Here is a 13698-nt window from a genome sequence, read left to right as displayed (position 1 = left end):
TGTACATGGCATGCCCTTTACAGCCTCGCTGCTTCAGCTGACTAACCCACTTCTAGTCCTCCATCTCCTTCTCTACCCCTTTCAAGTAGGCTGCTGCTAACCATACACCACAGCATGTCACTGTAGTACACTAGAACCACCTCTTGTCTATTTCTCCCACTAATCTGTATATTCTTAGAGATCATATCTTACTGTCTTTGGAATCCTCAGCATATAACACATATTGATCATCCAAAAAATTAGCCTGCTTTATCTTTAAATATCTTATTTTATATGTTTAATTTGTAAATAACTACAACTTACACAAAGTTAAACAAATTCCTAAACAAAACTAATAAGCATTTTGAAGTCGTAAGTCATATATCTACTAAATTCTTTTCTTTAAATTTTTTTTTTTGAGGGGGGCTGTTTTTCTGGTACCAGAAACCGAACTCATGACCTTGCGCTTGCCAAGCAGGCGCTGTGCCGCTGAGCTAAATCCCCAGCCCCCAAAATTCTTTTTTTTGAGACAAGGTCGCACTATGTAGAGCAGACTGGGGCTGGGGATATAGCTCAGTGGCATAAGTGCCTGCCTGGCAAGCAGAAGGTCATGAGTTCGATCCCCGGTACCACAAAAAAAAAAAAAAAATGTAGTGCAGACTGACCTCCAACCTGCTTATGTAGCCCAGACTGGCCTCGAACTCACAGTGATCCACCTGCCTCAGCCTCCTGAGTGCTGGGATTACAGTTGTGTTCCTGGCTCAAAAGTGTATTCCCATCAACTTCAGAGATTTTAATGCCAAGCAAGAGAATGCTGATGTTGTTTTCTTTAATTAAGAACACCTAGCTGGACAGGGTGGCTCATGCCTATAATCCCAGCACTCGAGAGGCTGAGGCAGGAGGATCCCTGTGAGTTCAAGGCCAGCCTGGGTGACATAGTGAGTTCAAGGTCAGCTAAACTACACAGTGAGACCCTGTCTCAAAAAACAAAAAAACAAAAAACCTCAAAATCAGCCAAACAGAGGTATGTTTTCAGTAGTTAGATCAACGATGTAATAATTATGTTATTTAAACAGATTCCAGCCTGGTATAAGTGCATTCAAAACTGCATCTCTAACCCTCTCACAAAGTGGCAGAAAATAAGATATAAAGACACTGCCTTCTAAAACTGCATGTGGTGGTTAGCCTTACTTACTTCATGGCCTTAAAAAATCTAGTGCAATGTATGGGCCACAGTGATCCAAACCATATTGCAGGGTACAGGGAAAAGTTAAGTTACCACAGTGTGTTAAATGCAAGGATAAAAAAAAAAGACAGTCACCTGCTTTGCAGAGGATGGATTTTAGGAGACTTAAGCAGCTTAGAAGCCTCAACTCCAAGGAGCTGGACAGCACCATTATCAGATGCGATGGCTAAGTAGTGGGAGCCTTGGCAAAACGTGAGTGTCTTGACGCGTCCTCCAATTCGGCTGTATGTAAGAATGGATCTGAAAGAGAAGTAAGGTATCATTTCTGAAACAGCCACAGCACATCATTGCTAATACCAAATACCCACCTAGGAGTAGTCCATTTATCTTCCTGGTGCCCCAACACAAACAACAATCTCCCCTAAAAGGCAAGGGTACAGAGTTCACCTCAAACAGCCACCTTCATACACATCTACCACAAAAAAGACTGACCTTCTTTTCTCATCGGAACTCCAGTACTTACAGTCTTGGTTCAGTTCTCCTTTAACTTTTGCAATACTTTAAACCCTCACTCTTAGCCCTTTCATTCATCCCGTAACTCCTTACAGCCTGGCTATAGGAATCTAAGCTTCATTAGCAACTGCCCACATAACCTTGGTCAATCTACTTGACCAATCTACTTGAGACCTTTGTGCCTCAGTTTACTCATTCACAAAATAAAGAGTGCACTACGTACCATACAGGATCACAGCAGAGATTAAACACAGTGGCCCCACTGCTTATGAATCTGTTTTACAATTTTAGGGAAGATGCTGCATTTATATTTGTGTTTGTTACTGATATGTAGTTTGCGAATGCAAGCAAAATTTTGCTGAATAATTTTGTTTTGTTTCAGGAACCAAGATTTTACTGTAATATATATGCCATTAATACCTTTATAAATGCAAAATTTGCACATTTGCTCTCTCCCACACACAATGAACTTCTCAAGCAGTCTTTTCCTAACCTTTCTCCTTTAAATTCACAACCTCTGCAAATTTGCAATCAGGACAGAATGCCTTCATTACCACCAATTTCCTCCTTCAGTATTCTGCATACAGATTGCATCTTTACATTTCACAAGAACTGTATCTCTAAAAGGTCACAATCTCTAATCACCACATTTATTAATCTTTTGTAATTTATTTCATTTTATCATAAAAGCTAATGCATATTAAATGGACAAAAATTATTAAAATGCAAAGAAATACAGGAAAGTAGAAACATTTATAACATCACCTATAGGAAACACATTTTATTATCTATCCTTCTGGTCTTCAATACTAACCTCTCCAGTTCACTTTTTCTTAACTTGCTTTATTGAGATCATTTTCATACACCATAGATTACATTTTAAAGTGTACAATCCAGCAATTTTGAGTACATTAACAGAACTCTGCATAGATCATCACCGATTCTAGGTCATTTTGATCATCCCTAAGAAACCCAAAAGTAAAACTGTCCTCATACTCATTAGCACTTATTCCCGATTTGGCACTCTCTGCATCCCCTATGAACTTTTCTGTTCTGGGCCTTTCATGTGAATGCAGTTGTACACTATATGGCTTCTTGTATCCGCTCTTTCACGCAGCATGTTGTCGTGTTTACCTACACTGTACCATGTAGTGCTTTACTCCTTTTCATGGCTGAGTATGATTCTGCCAATGGGATACACCATATCTGTTTACCTAGTCATCAGCTGATGAACATATGGTTTGTTTCCATTTTTGCACTATGACACATAATGCTACTGTGAAGTTTGTCTATGAATCACGCATATTTGTGTGGATATGTACCTCAAACACTGCCCGATGTGGCCCATATGGTACTGGAAATGAGTAAAGACAGCCAAGGAGGAGGCGATAGCAAAGCTGCTTGGTCTCTCGATCCACTGTGTTTTCTTCACCTCTTTTAATATCGAGATCTAATTCACACACCACAAAACTCACCCTTAAGAGGAGTTTGCCATCATCAACATTATCTAACTGCAGAACATTTTCATCATCCCAAAAAGACATGCTGCCCTCGATAGCTGTCATCCTACAATGCCCTTGCCTCCTGGTCTTGCTCCTCCAGGGATGACTACTCATTTGCTTTTTGTTTCTACGGATTTGCCTAGTGTGGATATTTAATACCAATAGAATCACAAAAATGTGGTCTTTGGAATTGGTTTCTTTCACTTAGCAAAATGTTTTAAAGTTTTATTCATGTTGTAGCGTGTATTAACACTTCTTTCTCTGTTGTGGCTGATTTTTCCACTGCACCGATATACTATGTTTGTTCGTCTATTTATCAGCTGGTAGACACTGTGGTCTCCACTTTCTGGCTAAAGTGACTAAGGCTGCTAAGAACATCTATGTATAGAGTTTGTGTAAGCACATCCTCACGTATCCTGTGTACACACCGAGGAGTGGAATTGTGGGGTCACAGGGCAACTCTGCATTCCACATTTTGAGAGACTGTCAAAACGATTTCCACAGTTGTGGAGCTACTTCCTTCCATCAACAATATACAAAGCTCCAATTTCTCCACAACATTTCTTCATTAACATTTGTTATTTCTCTATAAACATCCCTATCAACATTCGTTATTTTGTTGTTGTTGTTTTTCCCTACAGTCACTGCAGTGGACGTGAAATGATATCTCATCATAGTTTTCATTTGCATTGCCCCAGTAACCAATGATGCTTATTGCTCCTGTTTGGAGAAACATCTGATTTTTTATTTTTCATTGGGTTACTTGTTTTTTCATTGCTGAGCTGTAAGAGTTCTTTATATACTCTGGGTAACAACAGATCCTTATCAGGCATGCAATTTACTTTGTCAAATATATTTTTCCTATTCTGTGTGTTTTCACTTTCTTGATAGTGTCCCTTTGAAGCACAAAGACTTACAATACTGATGAAGTCTCATTTGTCTATTTTTTTAATCACTTATACTTTTGATGTCCTGTCTCAGAAATCGTTGCCTAATGTATAATCATGGATATTTACAAGCCTTTGTTTTCTTCTGAATGTCTTATAACTTGATTTCTTACTTTTAGGTCCATGATACATTTTGACTAACTGTATGAAAATTCATCTTTCTGCATGTGAATCTGCTGATCCCAGAACCATCTGCTAAAAAGGCTATTCTTTTCTCCATCGTAGCATCCCACACTTTTGTCAAAAAACAAGGATCATAAATGTGTTTCTGCATGTCAGTTCTATTCGCTGACCTATCCTCAGGCAGAACCACATTATTTTGATTACTGTAGCTTCATTACCAATTTTGAAATTTCCAAGTTTGAGTTCTCCAATTTGGTATATTTCTTTTAAGATTGTTTTGATTATTCTGGGTCTCTTATAATGTATTTATGAATTCTCGAGGCAACTATGAATGTCTAAAGAAAAATAAAGCTAGAAATTTCACAGAAATGGTACTGAGTCTATATATCAGTTTGGGCAAGATACACTATCTCAACAACATTAAACATTCTATTCCATGAACATCAGATTTCTTTCCATTATTTAGGTCTTCTGTACTTTCTTTTGTATCTGTTAGTATATAAGTCTTATACTTTTTTGCATTAAACTTATCCATAAATAGTTTATTCTTTTTGGTGCTATTATAATTGGAAATTTTTCTTAACTTCCTATCTGGACTATTCATTGCTAGCAAATAGAAATGTAGTTAATTTTTGTATACTGATCTTTATCTTCCACTTTGCTGAACTCATTCATCAGTGCTTTTTTTTATTATTGTTTAATATTTTCTATATACTAGATCATGCTGGCAGCTAACAGAAATAATTGTACTTTCTCCTTTCCAATTTCTATGCCTTTGGATTTCTTCTCCTTGCTTAAATGCGTGGCTAGAACCTTAAGTACAGCACTCAGTGGAATTGGCAAGAACAGACATCATTTGTTCTTCATCTTAGCTTTCACTCTTTCACCACTAAGTATAATATTGGCTGTGGGTTTTATCTTCTATCACTAGCTCGATGTGTTAGTTTTAATCATAAACATTTACTGGACTTTGTCAAATACATTGTGAGTGTGGAGATAACTGTGTGGTCTTCACCCATTATTCAAATAGTACACTCATGAACTGATTTTCATATACTGAACCAGACTCACACTTCTGGCAGAAGCTGCACTTAGTCATGGTATGTACTCCTCTTCATATGCTAGATTCAGTCTCTTTCTATTTTGATAAGGGTTTTTACACCTAAATTAATTACAGTACAGGTCTCTAGTTTCCTTGTGATGTATCTGCCTAGTTGTGGTGTCAGATTTATATATATCTGCCACATGGAATGAGTCAAGAAGCATTTTCCAGTTTTTGGGAGACTAAATGATGGGTAATAATTCTTTAAATATTTGGTAGAATTCCCCATGAGGCCACCTCAAACTAAGCCAGTGTTTACGGGAAGAGTCTTCATTATACTAACTTTATGTACCATTTACAGACCTAGTCAGACTTCCCATCTCCTTTTGTGGGCATACAAGTGTTCGTAGTATTCCCTTCATAATATCCTCTTATTTCTGTCAAGTGAAAAGTAATATCCCTTCATTAAAAATTCCTGATTTTTGTAATGAATGATTCTATTATTTTTTAAACTGATCATTATCATAAAGGTTTAACAATTTTGTGGAGCTTTACAAGGAATCAAGTCCTGCTTATGTTGGTATTTCTTTAGTTTTTGTTTTTACATTTTCTATTTTATTTATTTCCTCTTTAGTTTTTTCTTTCCTTGAAAGAAACAGGGTAAGCTTGTTCTTTAGCTAGTTTCTTCAGGTTAAGTTAGTACAGCTATAAATACCCTTAAGTAGCATTTTCTAAGTCTGAGTATGCTGTGTTTTTATTTTCATTAATCTCAAATATGTTCTAATTTCCCTTAGAATCACTATACTACTCACCAACATGCTATTTTACCGCCATATACTGGTGAATTTTCCAACTTCCTATCTGTTCCTGATACCTAATGTCATTCTGCGAAGGTGGTTGGAAAACACACTGTATGCTTTCAGTTCTTTTCAGTTCTGACGCTGGTTTTATAGATACATGATTTAACCTGGAACACATGCCATACACACCTGATGAAAACCGTATCCTACTGTTTGGCATTAGAGTCCTCTGTTGATACTGTTAGATCTGACTGGTTGACAGTGAGGTTCAAGTTTCTGATTTCTTGTTGCTCTTACTCCTATTTGTTCTATCAGTATTGAAACAAGGATATTGAAATCTCCCACATGTATAGGTGGCTTCCCCTTCAATTCTGTCAGTTTTTGCCTCATGTATTTTGCTTTTGTCTGTTGTTAGGTACCTATGTTTATAACTGGTATGTCTTCCTGATGCACTCATGCTGTTATCATGATAAAATGTCCCTCCCTGACTTCAGGAGCAATTTTTAAAATTTTTTGTCAAACATTAATATAGTCATGCCCCCTCTTTTTTAGGTAGCATCTGCATGGTGTCTCTTTTTCAATCCTCACTTTCAACCTATTGGTGCCTCTAAATCCCAAAGTGTATCTCTATACACAGCACATAACTGGATTCTCATCCTATCAACTTTGTCTTTTGATTACATTTAGTATGACCACCATAAGGTATGACTTACATCTGATTGTCTGCTGTTTTTTTGTGTCTGAAATATTTTCATTTTTCTACTTTTATTATTACTGTCTTCTTTTGCTTTAAGTATTTTATTACTTAATTTACCATTGTTTTTATGGTTTTTTTTAAATTTTACTAGAAGTTTCAAGTTGTTTTATATTTCTGAACTTTACTGAAAGTTTCAAGATTAAGTAGTTGCCCTAAAAAAATACAACTGATAAATCAAATAAATAACAATTTCATTTCAACAATAAAATTTGCTCCAATAGTTGTTTCCTCCTCCCTCATCTATTCAACTATTAGTATAAGCCCACAGACACAGCCTTATGTTTTTATGCAGTAGTCACTTTAAATGAGAGAGCAGGTATAAGCAAAAAAATAATTCATACTTTCTTTTACATTTACTTATAATTTTAGCTGTATTTTTTCTTCTTATTTCTTTAGAAGGATTTAGGTTATTGTCCCATGCTTTTTATTTTAGCATAAAGTGTTCTCTTTAGTATTTCTTTTAGAGATAGTATGCTAAAAGTAGTGTCCTTGTTTTTGTTTATATTGAAGCAAGCTTATTTCTGAAGGACAATTTTACTAGATACAGACTGCGGGATGACAGTCTTTTCCTTTTCACACTGCATGTATCATCCATATTTCTGACTTCTGGCTGCCACCACTTTTGATCAATGTCTGTTCATCACACTTAGGAGGCACCACGTCACTTTTCTCTCCATGCTTTCAGGCAGTCCAGGAGGTACTGCTCCTTTGGGACACACAGAGGTGATTTGCAAGTAGTATGCCATGTTATGAGTGACTTGAGCATCCACCCCTCTGGGTATCTGCAGGAACTCTGAAACCAATCCCCATGGACACCGAGGGACAACTATACTCTCTGCTCTCCCTCTGAAACTCGTGCATGTGTTGAAACGTCTGATGGCGCTCCACAGGGCTCCTCAAACTCTGTTCATTTTTCCTTATCTTTTTTGTACTTCTGACTGAATGTCAATTACCTGTAAATTTTCCAATTACTTCTTCTCTCGCCACCTGAAATCTGCAGTTAAGATTGTCCAATGAACTTTTTATTTCAGTTTTTTTTTTCCAACTCCACAATTTCTATTTGGTTATCTATCATTTCTCTTATACAGTCTTATGTAAGACATTGTTCTCTCTACTTCTTTTAAACATGATTTCTCTTAGTTCTCTGAACGTATCTGTCACAGCTAAAGTCCTATGTCCAGTGTCTGGGATTACTGAGATAGTTTCCATTAACTGCTTTTTTGCCTATAGTTGTAATGGGAAAGGACACCGTTCCCCATTTCTTTGCCCGACTTGTAGTCCTCTGCAGAGGGGGTCTTGGGCAGTACCAAAGCCATTATGACTCCTCCAGCGCCTACTACTAAGGAACTAGCTTCATGGCTACCATAATTGGAAGCTATTTGTTTTCAACCCTACCACACAGGGCCGAAGGGGCTAAAATTAAGTAAGTTAAACACCCCGTAACTCACTGTTCTTACTGAGAGTAAGATGTTTTTCTCGACTAAACACTTTTGGAATTCCAGAACTTTAATTTCCAGAGTTCTAAGAAAACTGTCAGTTTTTGCCAGTATTGTCACTGTTTTCAAGGAGAACAGTTTTTAAGAGGTCCTTACTCTGCCATTCCAAAAACAAACTCTGTCTGAATCCTCTTCTTGAACTTGTACTTTTACACAGTATTTCAATAATCTTCATACTAAAGAATTTATTTCTACATCAGTTTTAGAGTTGCATCATCTCTTTTTTCTTTTGTGATGGGTCTCACTATGTAGTTCAGGCTAGCTTTGAACTCACTACATAGCTCAGGCTAGCCTCAAACTCAGGCAATCCTCCTGCCTCAGCCTCCTGAGTGCTGGGATTACAGGCGTGCGCCACCACGCCCAGCTGCATCATCTCTTTTAATACACACTTTTACCCCTATTGCTGAACCTTTACTTTCTCATTTTTTTTTTTTTACTATTCTAAATAAAGGCAAACTGAATAGTCTTAAAAGTATTCACTGCGTCTATTCTTAGTTATTTCTTTAGGGTGGGTACATCATAAGGGCTCATGATATATATTGTCAAATGCCCTCCAGGAAAAGATGTCTGAACTGTATTCCACCAGAGGATACTAATAAAATACCCTGAGCCTTACTAGGATGTTATGCTACTTGACTTTTTCACTGCATGTGAATGAGGCCTCTAAGCACCTTTCTTAAAACTCTCTCTGCAGTTACAATCCTGGATTTGACAGATAACACAACTACCATAAGAATTTACCTAAGCAGAGAGAAAGAAATATAAAGGACCTGGAGACCAGTCCATTTACCCATCTCTGATAAAATGCAAATGTAGTTAAGTGGCAGCCACCTAAGGAGTCTTATTTAATACATAAAAGACACCTACATATATACACATGCATCCATGTTCTAACTTTAACATCACTATATTACTGCACTATACACACATCCCCTTTACTTACTCAACTCTAATTTACCTTCCAATAAAGCCACCACTCACCCCCACACACTTATCCAACACAAAGGGACAAGAAGAAAGCAAAGCCCAGAAAGAATGCAGAGAGGTGCCCCAGGTAAGGATCAAAGAAGGCCAGAGAGCCAATCAGATGGGGACAACTTCCAGGTGCCCACCCGGGACAGAAGAAATCACTAGTCCTAAATAAAAAGAAGCTGAGGACAAAGACTCATGGGTATTTGCTTCTGATGCTCCCTCCTCTTCCAGAGTAGCTGTCTGTCTTCTCTTTGTCTGTACCTTTCCAAATAAACCATCTTCCTTTAAACTCTGCCTATTTATTAGCATGGCTGAGTTTATGATCCTGGCGGTTGTCTGTTCAAAAAGAAGAGCAGCGCCAACACCGCACAGCTCCCCCTCCGCCCCAGCAGGAAGACTGGCAAGCAGCAAACAGCAGTTTCCACAGTCCTCCGCCCCTCTGTTGTGCATGCTATGTAAACTCCTCCACTCAGCACCTCCTTGGCGCCTTTCCTGCCCCACCCCCTTCACCCCCACACCCCGCTTTTTTCTGTTCTCTCTAATGAACCCCACCCAGCCACTCCCTACTACCTGCAGTCAGACCATGTCCTTCATTGTCTCAGAACAAGAACCAAAAGGGATAAGGCTGGTTACACCAGGGTTCTTTGAGGCTGAGGCAGAAGAGTCTCAAATGCAAACCTACCTGGCAGATTCTGCCTTCCAAGGGATGGGGGACATAGCTCAGTGTGAGGTCCCTGGGTTTAATCTCCAGTACCACACACGCACAGAAAAGAAGTAACTATGAACAAATAATGAACTTAGTTAATGGTGAGCGTGCTGAAGATTTCAGATGCACTGCTATCTGCAACTTGCTCTGAAATCACAAGAATGAAATGGGGCTGGAGGTGCAGCTCAGTGACAGTGTACAGGGCATTCATGAGGCCCTGGGTTCAAGCTCCTGCCACGAAGAGCAAAATCAAAAACAGAAAACAAGCACATGATGTACTGTAAAACAGTTCAACCTTTCCTCATAGGTTTGAAAATTCCATGATAAAATATTAATTTAAAAACGCGGTACACAGACTCCTAATTCTGTCAATGACTTGCCTTTCCACTTTGATCAATGCAATGCAAAGAGGGAATAAACAGAGAAACAATAATTAAACACAGCTTAGAACACTAGCCCTTTCAAAAAATGACATAACTAGCACAAAATCTTATCAGGCTGATAAGATGCTTACATTACAGTAATGTTCACCAATGCTTTTGTTCACAAACAATTCTGTTCTCAAAGGTGTTTGATACAATTCTGCTTCTGTTCACAAACTCCACATGGTAACAAACACAACCCTGGCACCTGCCCCACACAAACACAAATGTGGCCACTTTCCTAAAACTCTAAAACAGATTAAGTTCATGAACCAAGGTACTATTGTATTCTAGTTATCAAAGATGTTTTTGTTTGATGGTATTTTGCCTCATTATGGTCAATAAACCAATAATGAGAAAAGCATCAGAAACTCCCACATCCTTTAATGTGGATGCGATTCAATTTTGATTTCTAGTAGCTTTCTTTTCAGACTAAACTAGGCAAAGAACAGGTAACACGGTTATTCGAACTAAAGACAGAGAGAAGCTGGGTGTAGTGGCACACACTTGTAATCCCAGTACTTGGGAGCTGAGGCAGGAGGAATGTCAGGAGCAAGGCCAGTATGGGCTACGTTGTGAGTTCAAGCCCAGCCTGGGGTACATAGCAAGACCTATTTCAAAAACAAAAAAAGACAGAGGGCAAAAGAAAAACGGAGTTGGAGACAGACTGCAAATCAGGGAGGGACACAGCTATAAAGATGTACAAATCTAAAATACTTAGAGAAAGGAATCTGTTTCCTGACAAAGCTGGCCATTGCATCAGTTTTCATTTTTTTCTTGCTCATACTCGAGCTCATCTAATCAGCAAATCTTGTTGCTCTAACATCAAAACATTTCAGAATACGAACCTTTCCCCTTATCCACTCCGTTACTCCCAAGCCTCTGCCACTGCCTCCTCCTTCAGTTACTGTAAGGGTCTCCTGTTTTGCCCCACCCCCCTCGCAGTCTGTTCTCCACACAGAAGCCAGAGTGGATCTAACTTCAATCTCATCTTTGCTCCATGCACAACCCTGCAAAGGCTCCATCTCGTAAGAAGGCCAAGTCCTTCACAACAGCCTGTGACAGCTCTGCCTCTGGCTTGCTCTGCTGAACTACATGAATGGGCCTGTCTCTATCCCTCAAACAAGCCAAATGTCTCTTCCTTAGGGCTCTGGAAATTCCTCTTTCTTCTGCCTGAAATACTCTTCCACAACACATATGCATGTCTCCTACCCCTACTCCTCTTTAAAGTCCTTCAAACATTGTTTTTCCCTGTGAGTTATTCTCTGGCCAATTCATCTAAAATACTCCTCTGACTCACCTCTAGCTGCCTTTCCCATGCACCTTTCCAGCTATTCCAGTATTTTGCTCCGTAACATTTTTTTCATCATTTAACACAATGTCATACTTATTTATACTTGTGCCTCACTTTCCACTAAAAGGTAAGCTCTACAGAACAAGAAATTTCCCCCCACTCAGTACTGCCAGATCCCTGGCACATAAAAGGTGACTGCTACAGAGTAAGTACGACCTAAATAACTGCTGACCTCAGCAATTGACTGATCCATTATTGATCATATGTTACCTAGTTGTGGTGGTCTTCCCTTCCATCTTCTGGCTGTTCCAGATTTTCACTGTGCCATCATTTGAACATGTTGCAAAAAGTGAGTGTTCATCAGAGACTCTAACTCGATTCACAGCAGATTTGTGTTCATGAAGATGTGCAACCAGTAGCCCTTTAGGACGCCACCCTAAGATAACGCAAAGGGTATATCTTAAACTACAGTTTGCAAATTCAATCTTCCCATCATCTGCCATCTATAATCACCAACAACTAGCTTTGAGAATTAAAAAATTCAAAGGTACCAATGGTCAACTAATAGAGTGGCCTACTGGACCCTGACGGTTATTATTATTTATTACCCAAGATACTGAGACAATAAGCATTGCTCAAAGAGTTTCCAAAGACTCCACCTGGTGCCCTTTTCCGGGAGTTGAGAGGGCACAGCAGTCACTTCCTTCCCTAACCATCCACTGACTGAGAAGCATGGAGTCATGATTATCCTGGCCCAGGTAAACGGGGAAAGGACGGGACTCTGAAAGTCTCTGTGCATGGAAGTCTTAAAAACCCATCTTCACCACACCTTAACTGACCCAGGCTACTTACTTAAATGCTTTGATTCTTAATTTCCTCAAATGTAAAAATACTGGGCATATTACTTGGCCCAAAGGATGAATATACAGATAAACAAATACATGAGGGTCTAACGTTCTCTCTATCCCAAAGCAAGCACCGAGATGTTGAGTTACTCCCTACCCACATTTATTCTATGATATAAAGATGTTAGTATAAATAGTACTATAAATTGCCACTTTGGACTGTTTATACATTTTCCAGTTACTTCTATATCTGTCATATTCTATGTCATTCTATTATATATACCTTTTCTGTGTATCATTCATTTTATCTAATAAGTTATAAATTCCCTGAGGCCCTGAAATGTCTTAGCTATTCTGAATCATAACTGTCTTCAAACCTTGATGAATAACCTTTTTGTAGTAAGTATAAAACTGTATAATATTTAACTATTTGATTTTAAAATAGAACAGAAAGTAATAAAGACCATACTGTACTGGAGGTCAGAACTGTGCCTCATTCAGTAATAACAACGCCATTTGAGAAATCATTTCTTTTTACCAAGAAACAAAAATGAAACCAAGACTATTACCAACCCTGATGTACCCTAAGGTAAAAACAAAATGTTTACCCTTGGATCTTTAGTTCACTTGTATGAGAACAACAGCTGAATGTGATTTTTAGGAGGATATGCTAAATTTGAAAGAGACTAAAAAAAAAACCACTTTGGTATGAAGTCTAGATAATCTACCAGGCTGGCCTCAACATTTCCTCAGAAAAAATCAATTTCACAAAACTATTCAAGTGTGGAAGGAAAAAAATCAAGAGCCCAACTGTCATTGCACATTTCTTAAACTACAAAATTTGACAGCTTTTTTCTGGTTACTGAATAAAATGTATAACTTAACTACACTTAAATATAAAATGCCACATATGAAGACAGATTGTATCATACAAGTAGATAGTTTGTGGTCTTTATTTTTTAGTTTTTAACTTAACTACACCTAAGTATAAAATGCCACATACAAAGACAGAGTCTGTCATAAAAGTAGATAGTTTCTAGTCTTACTTTTCTAGTTTTTTAAAAGAACTGATAAATAATACTGACATATCATGGAAACAGCTTAAAAATTCCAG

At 38.2% G+C, this 13698-nt stretch overlaps 1 protein-coding gene across 3 annotated transcripts in view; it reads right to left on the bottom strand.

Annotated features, from left to right (window-relative positions):
- The window catches only part of Pik3r4 (phosphoinositide-3-kinase, regulatory subunit 4), a 77014-nt gene that overhangs the window by 13540 nt on the left and 49776 nt on the right, over nucleotides 1-13698 (bottom strand). For all 3 annotated transcript variants that reach the window (XM_005406858.1, XM_005406860.2, XM_005406859.2), the window contains exons 13-14: nucleotides 12010-12175; nucleotides 1301-1465 (exon numbers count right to left, since the gene is read on the bottom strand). In XM_005406858.1, coding sequence (XP_005406915.1) covers nucleotides 1301-1465; nucleotides 12010-12175 — 331 coding nt within the window. The remainder of the gene's footprint in view (nucleotides 1-1300; nucleotides 1466-12009; nucleotides 12176-13698) is intronic.

The sequence above is a fragment of the Chinchilla lanigera genome, unplaced genomic scaffold (assembly GCF_000276665.1).
Source record: "Chinchilla lanigera isolate Chin_1 unplaced genomic scaffold, ChiLan1.0 scaffold00100, whole genome shotgun sequence".
NCBI classification, from domain to species: domain Eukaryota; kingdom Metazoa; phylum Chordata; class Mammalia; order Rodentia; family Chinchillidae; genus Chinchilla; species Chinchilla lanigera.
Note: the sequence above shows the minus strand (reverse complement) of the source record. Positions and strands in the feature narration are given on the sequence as shown.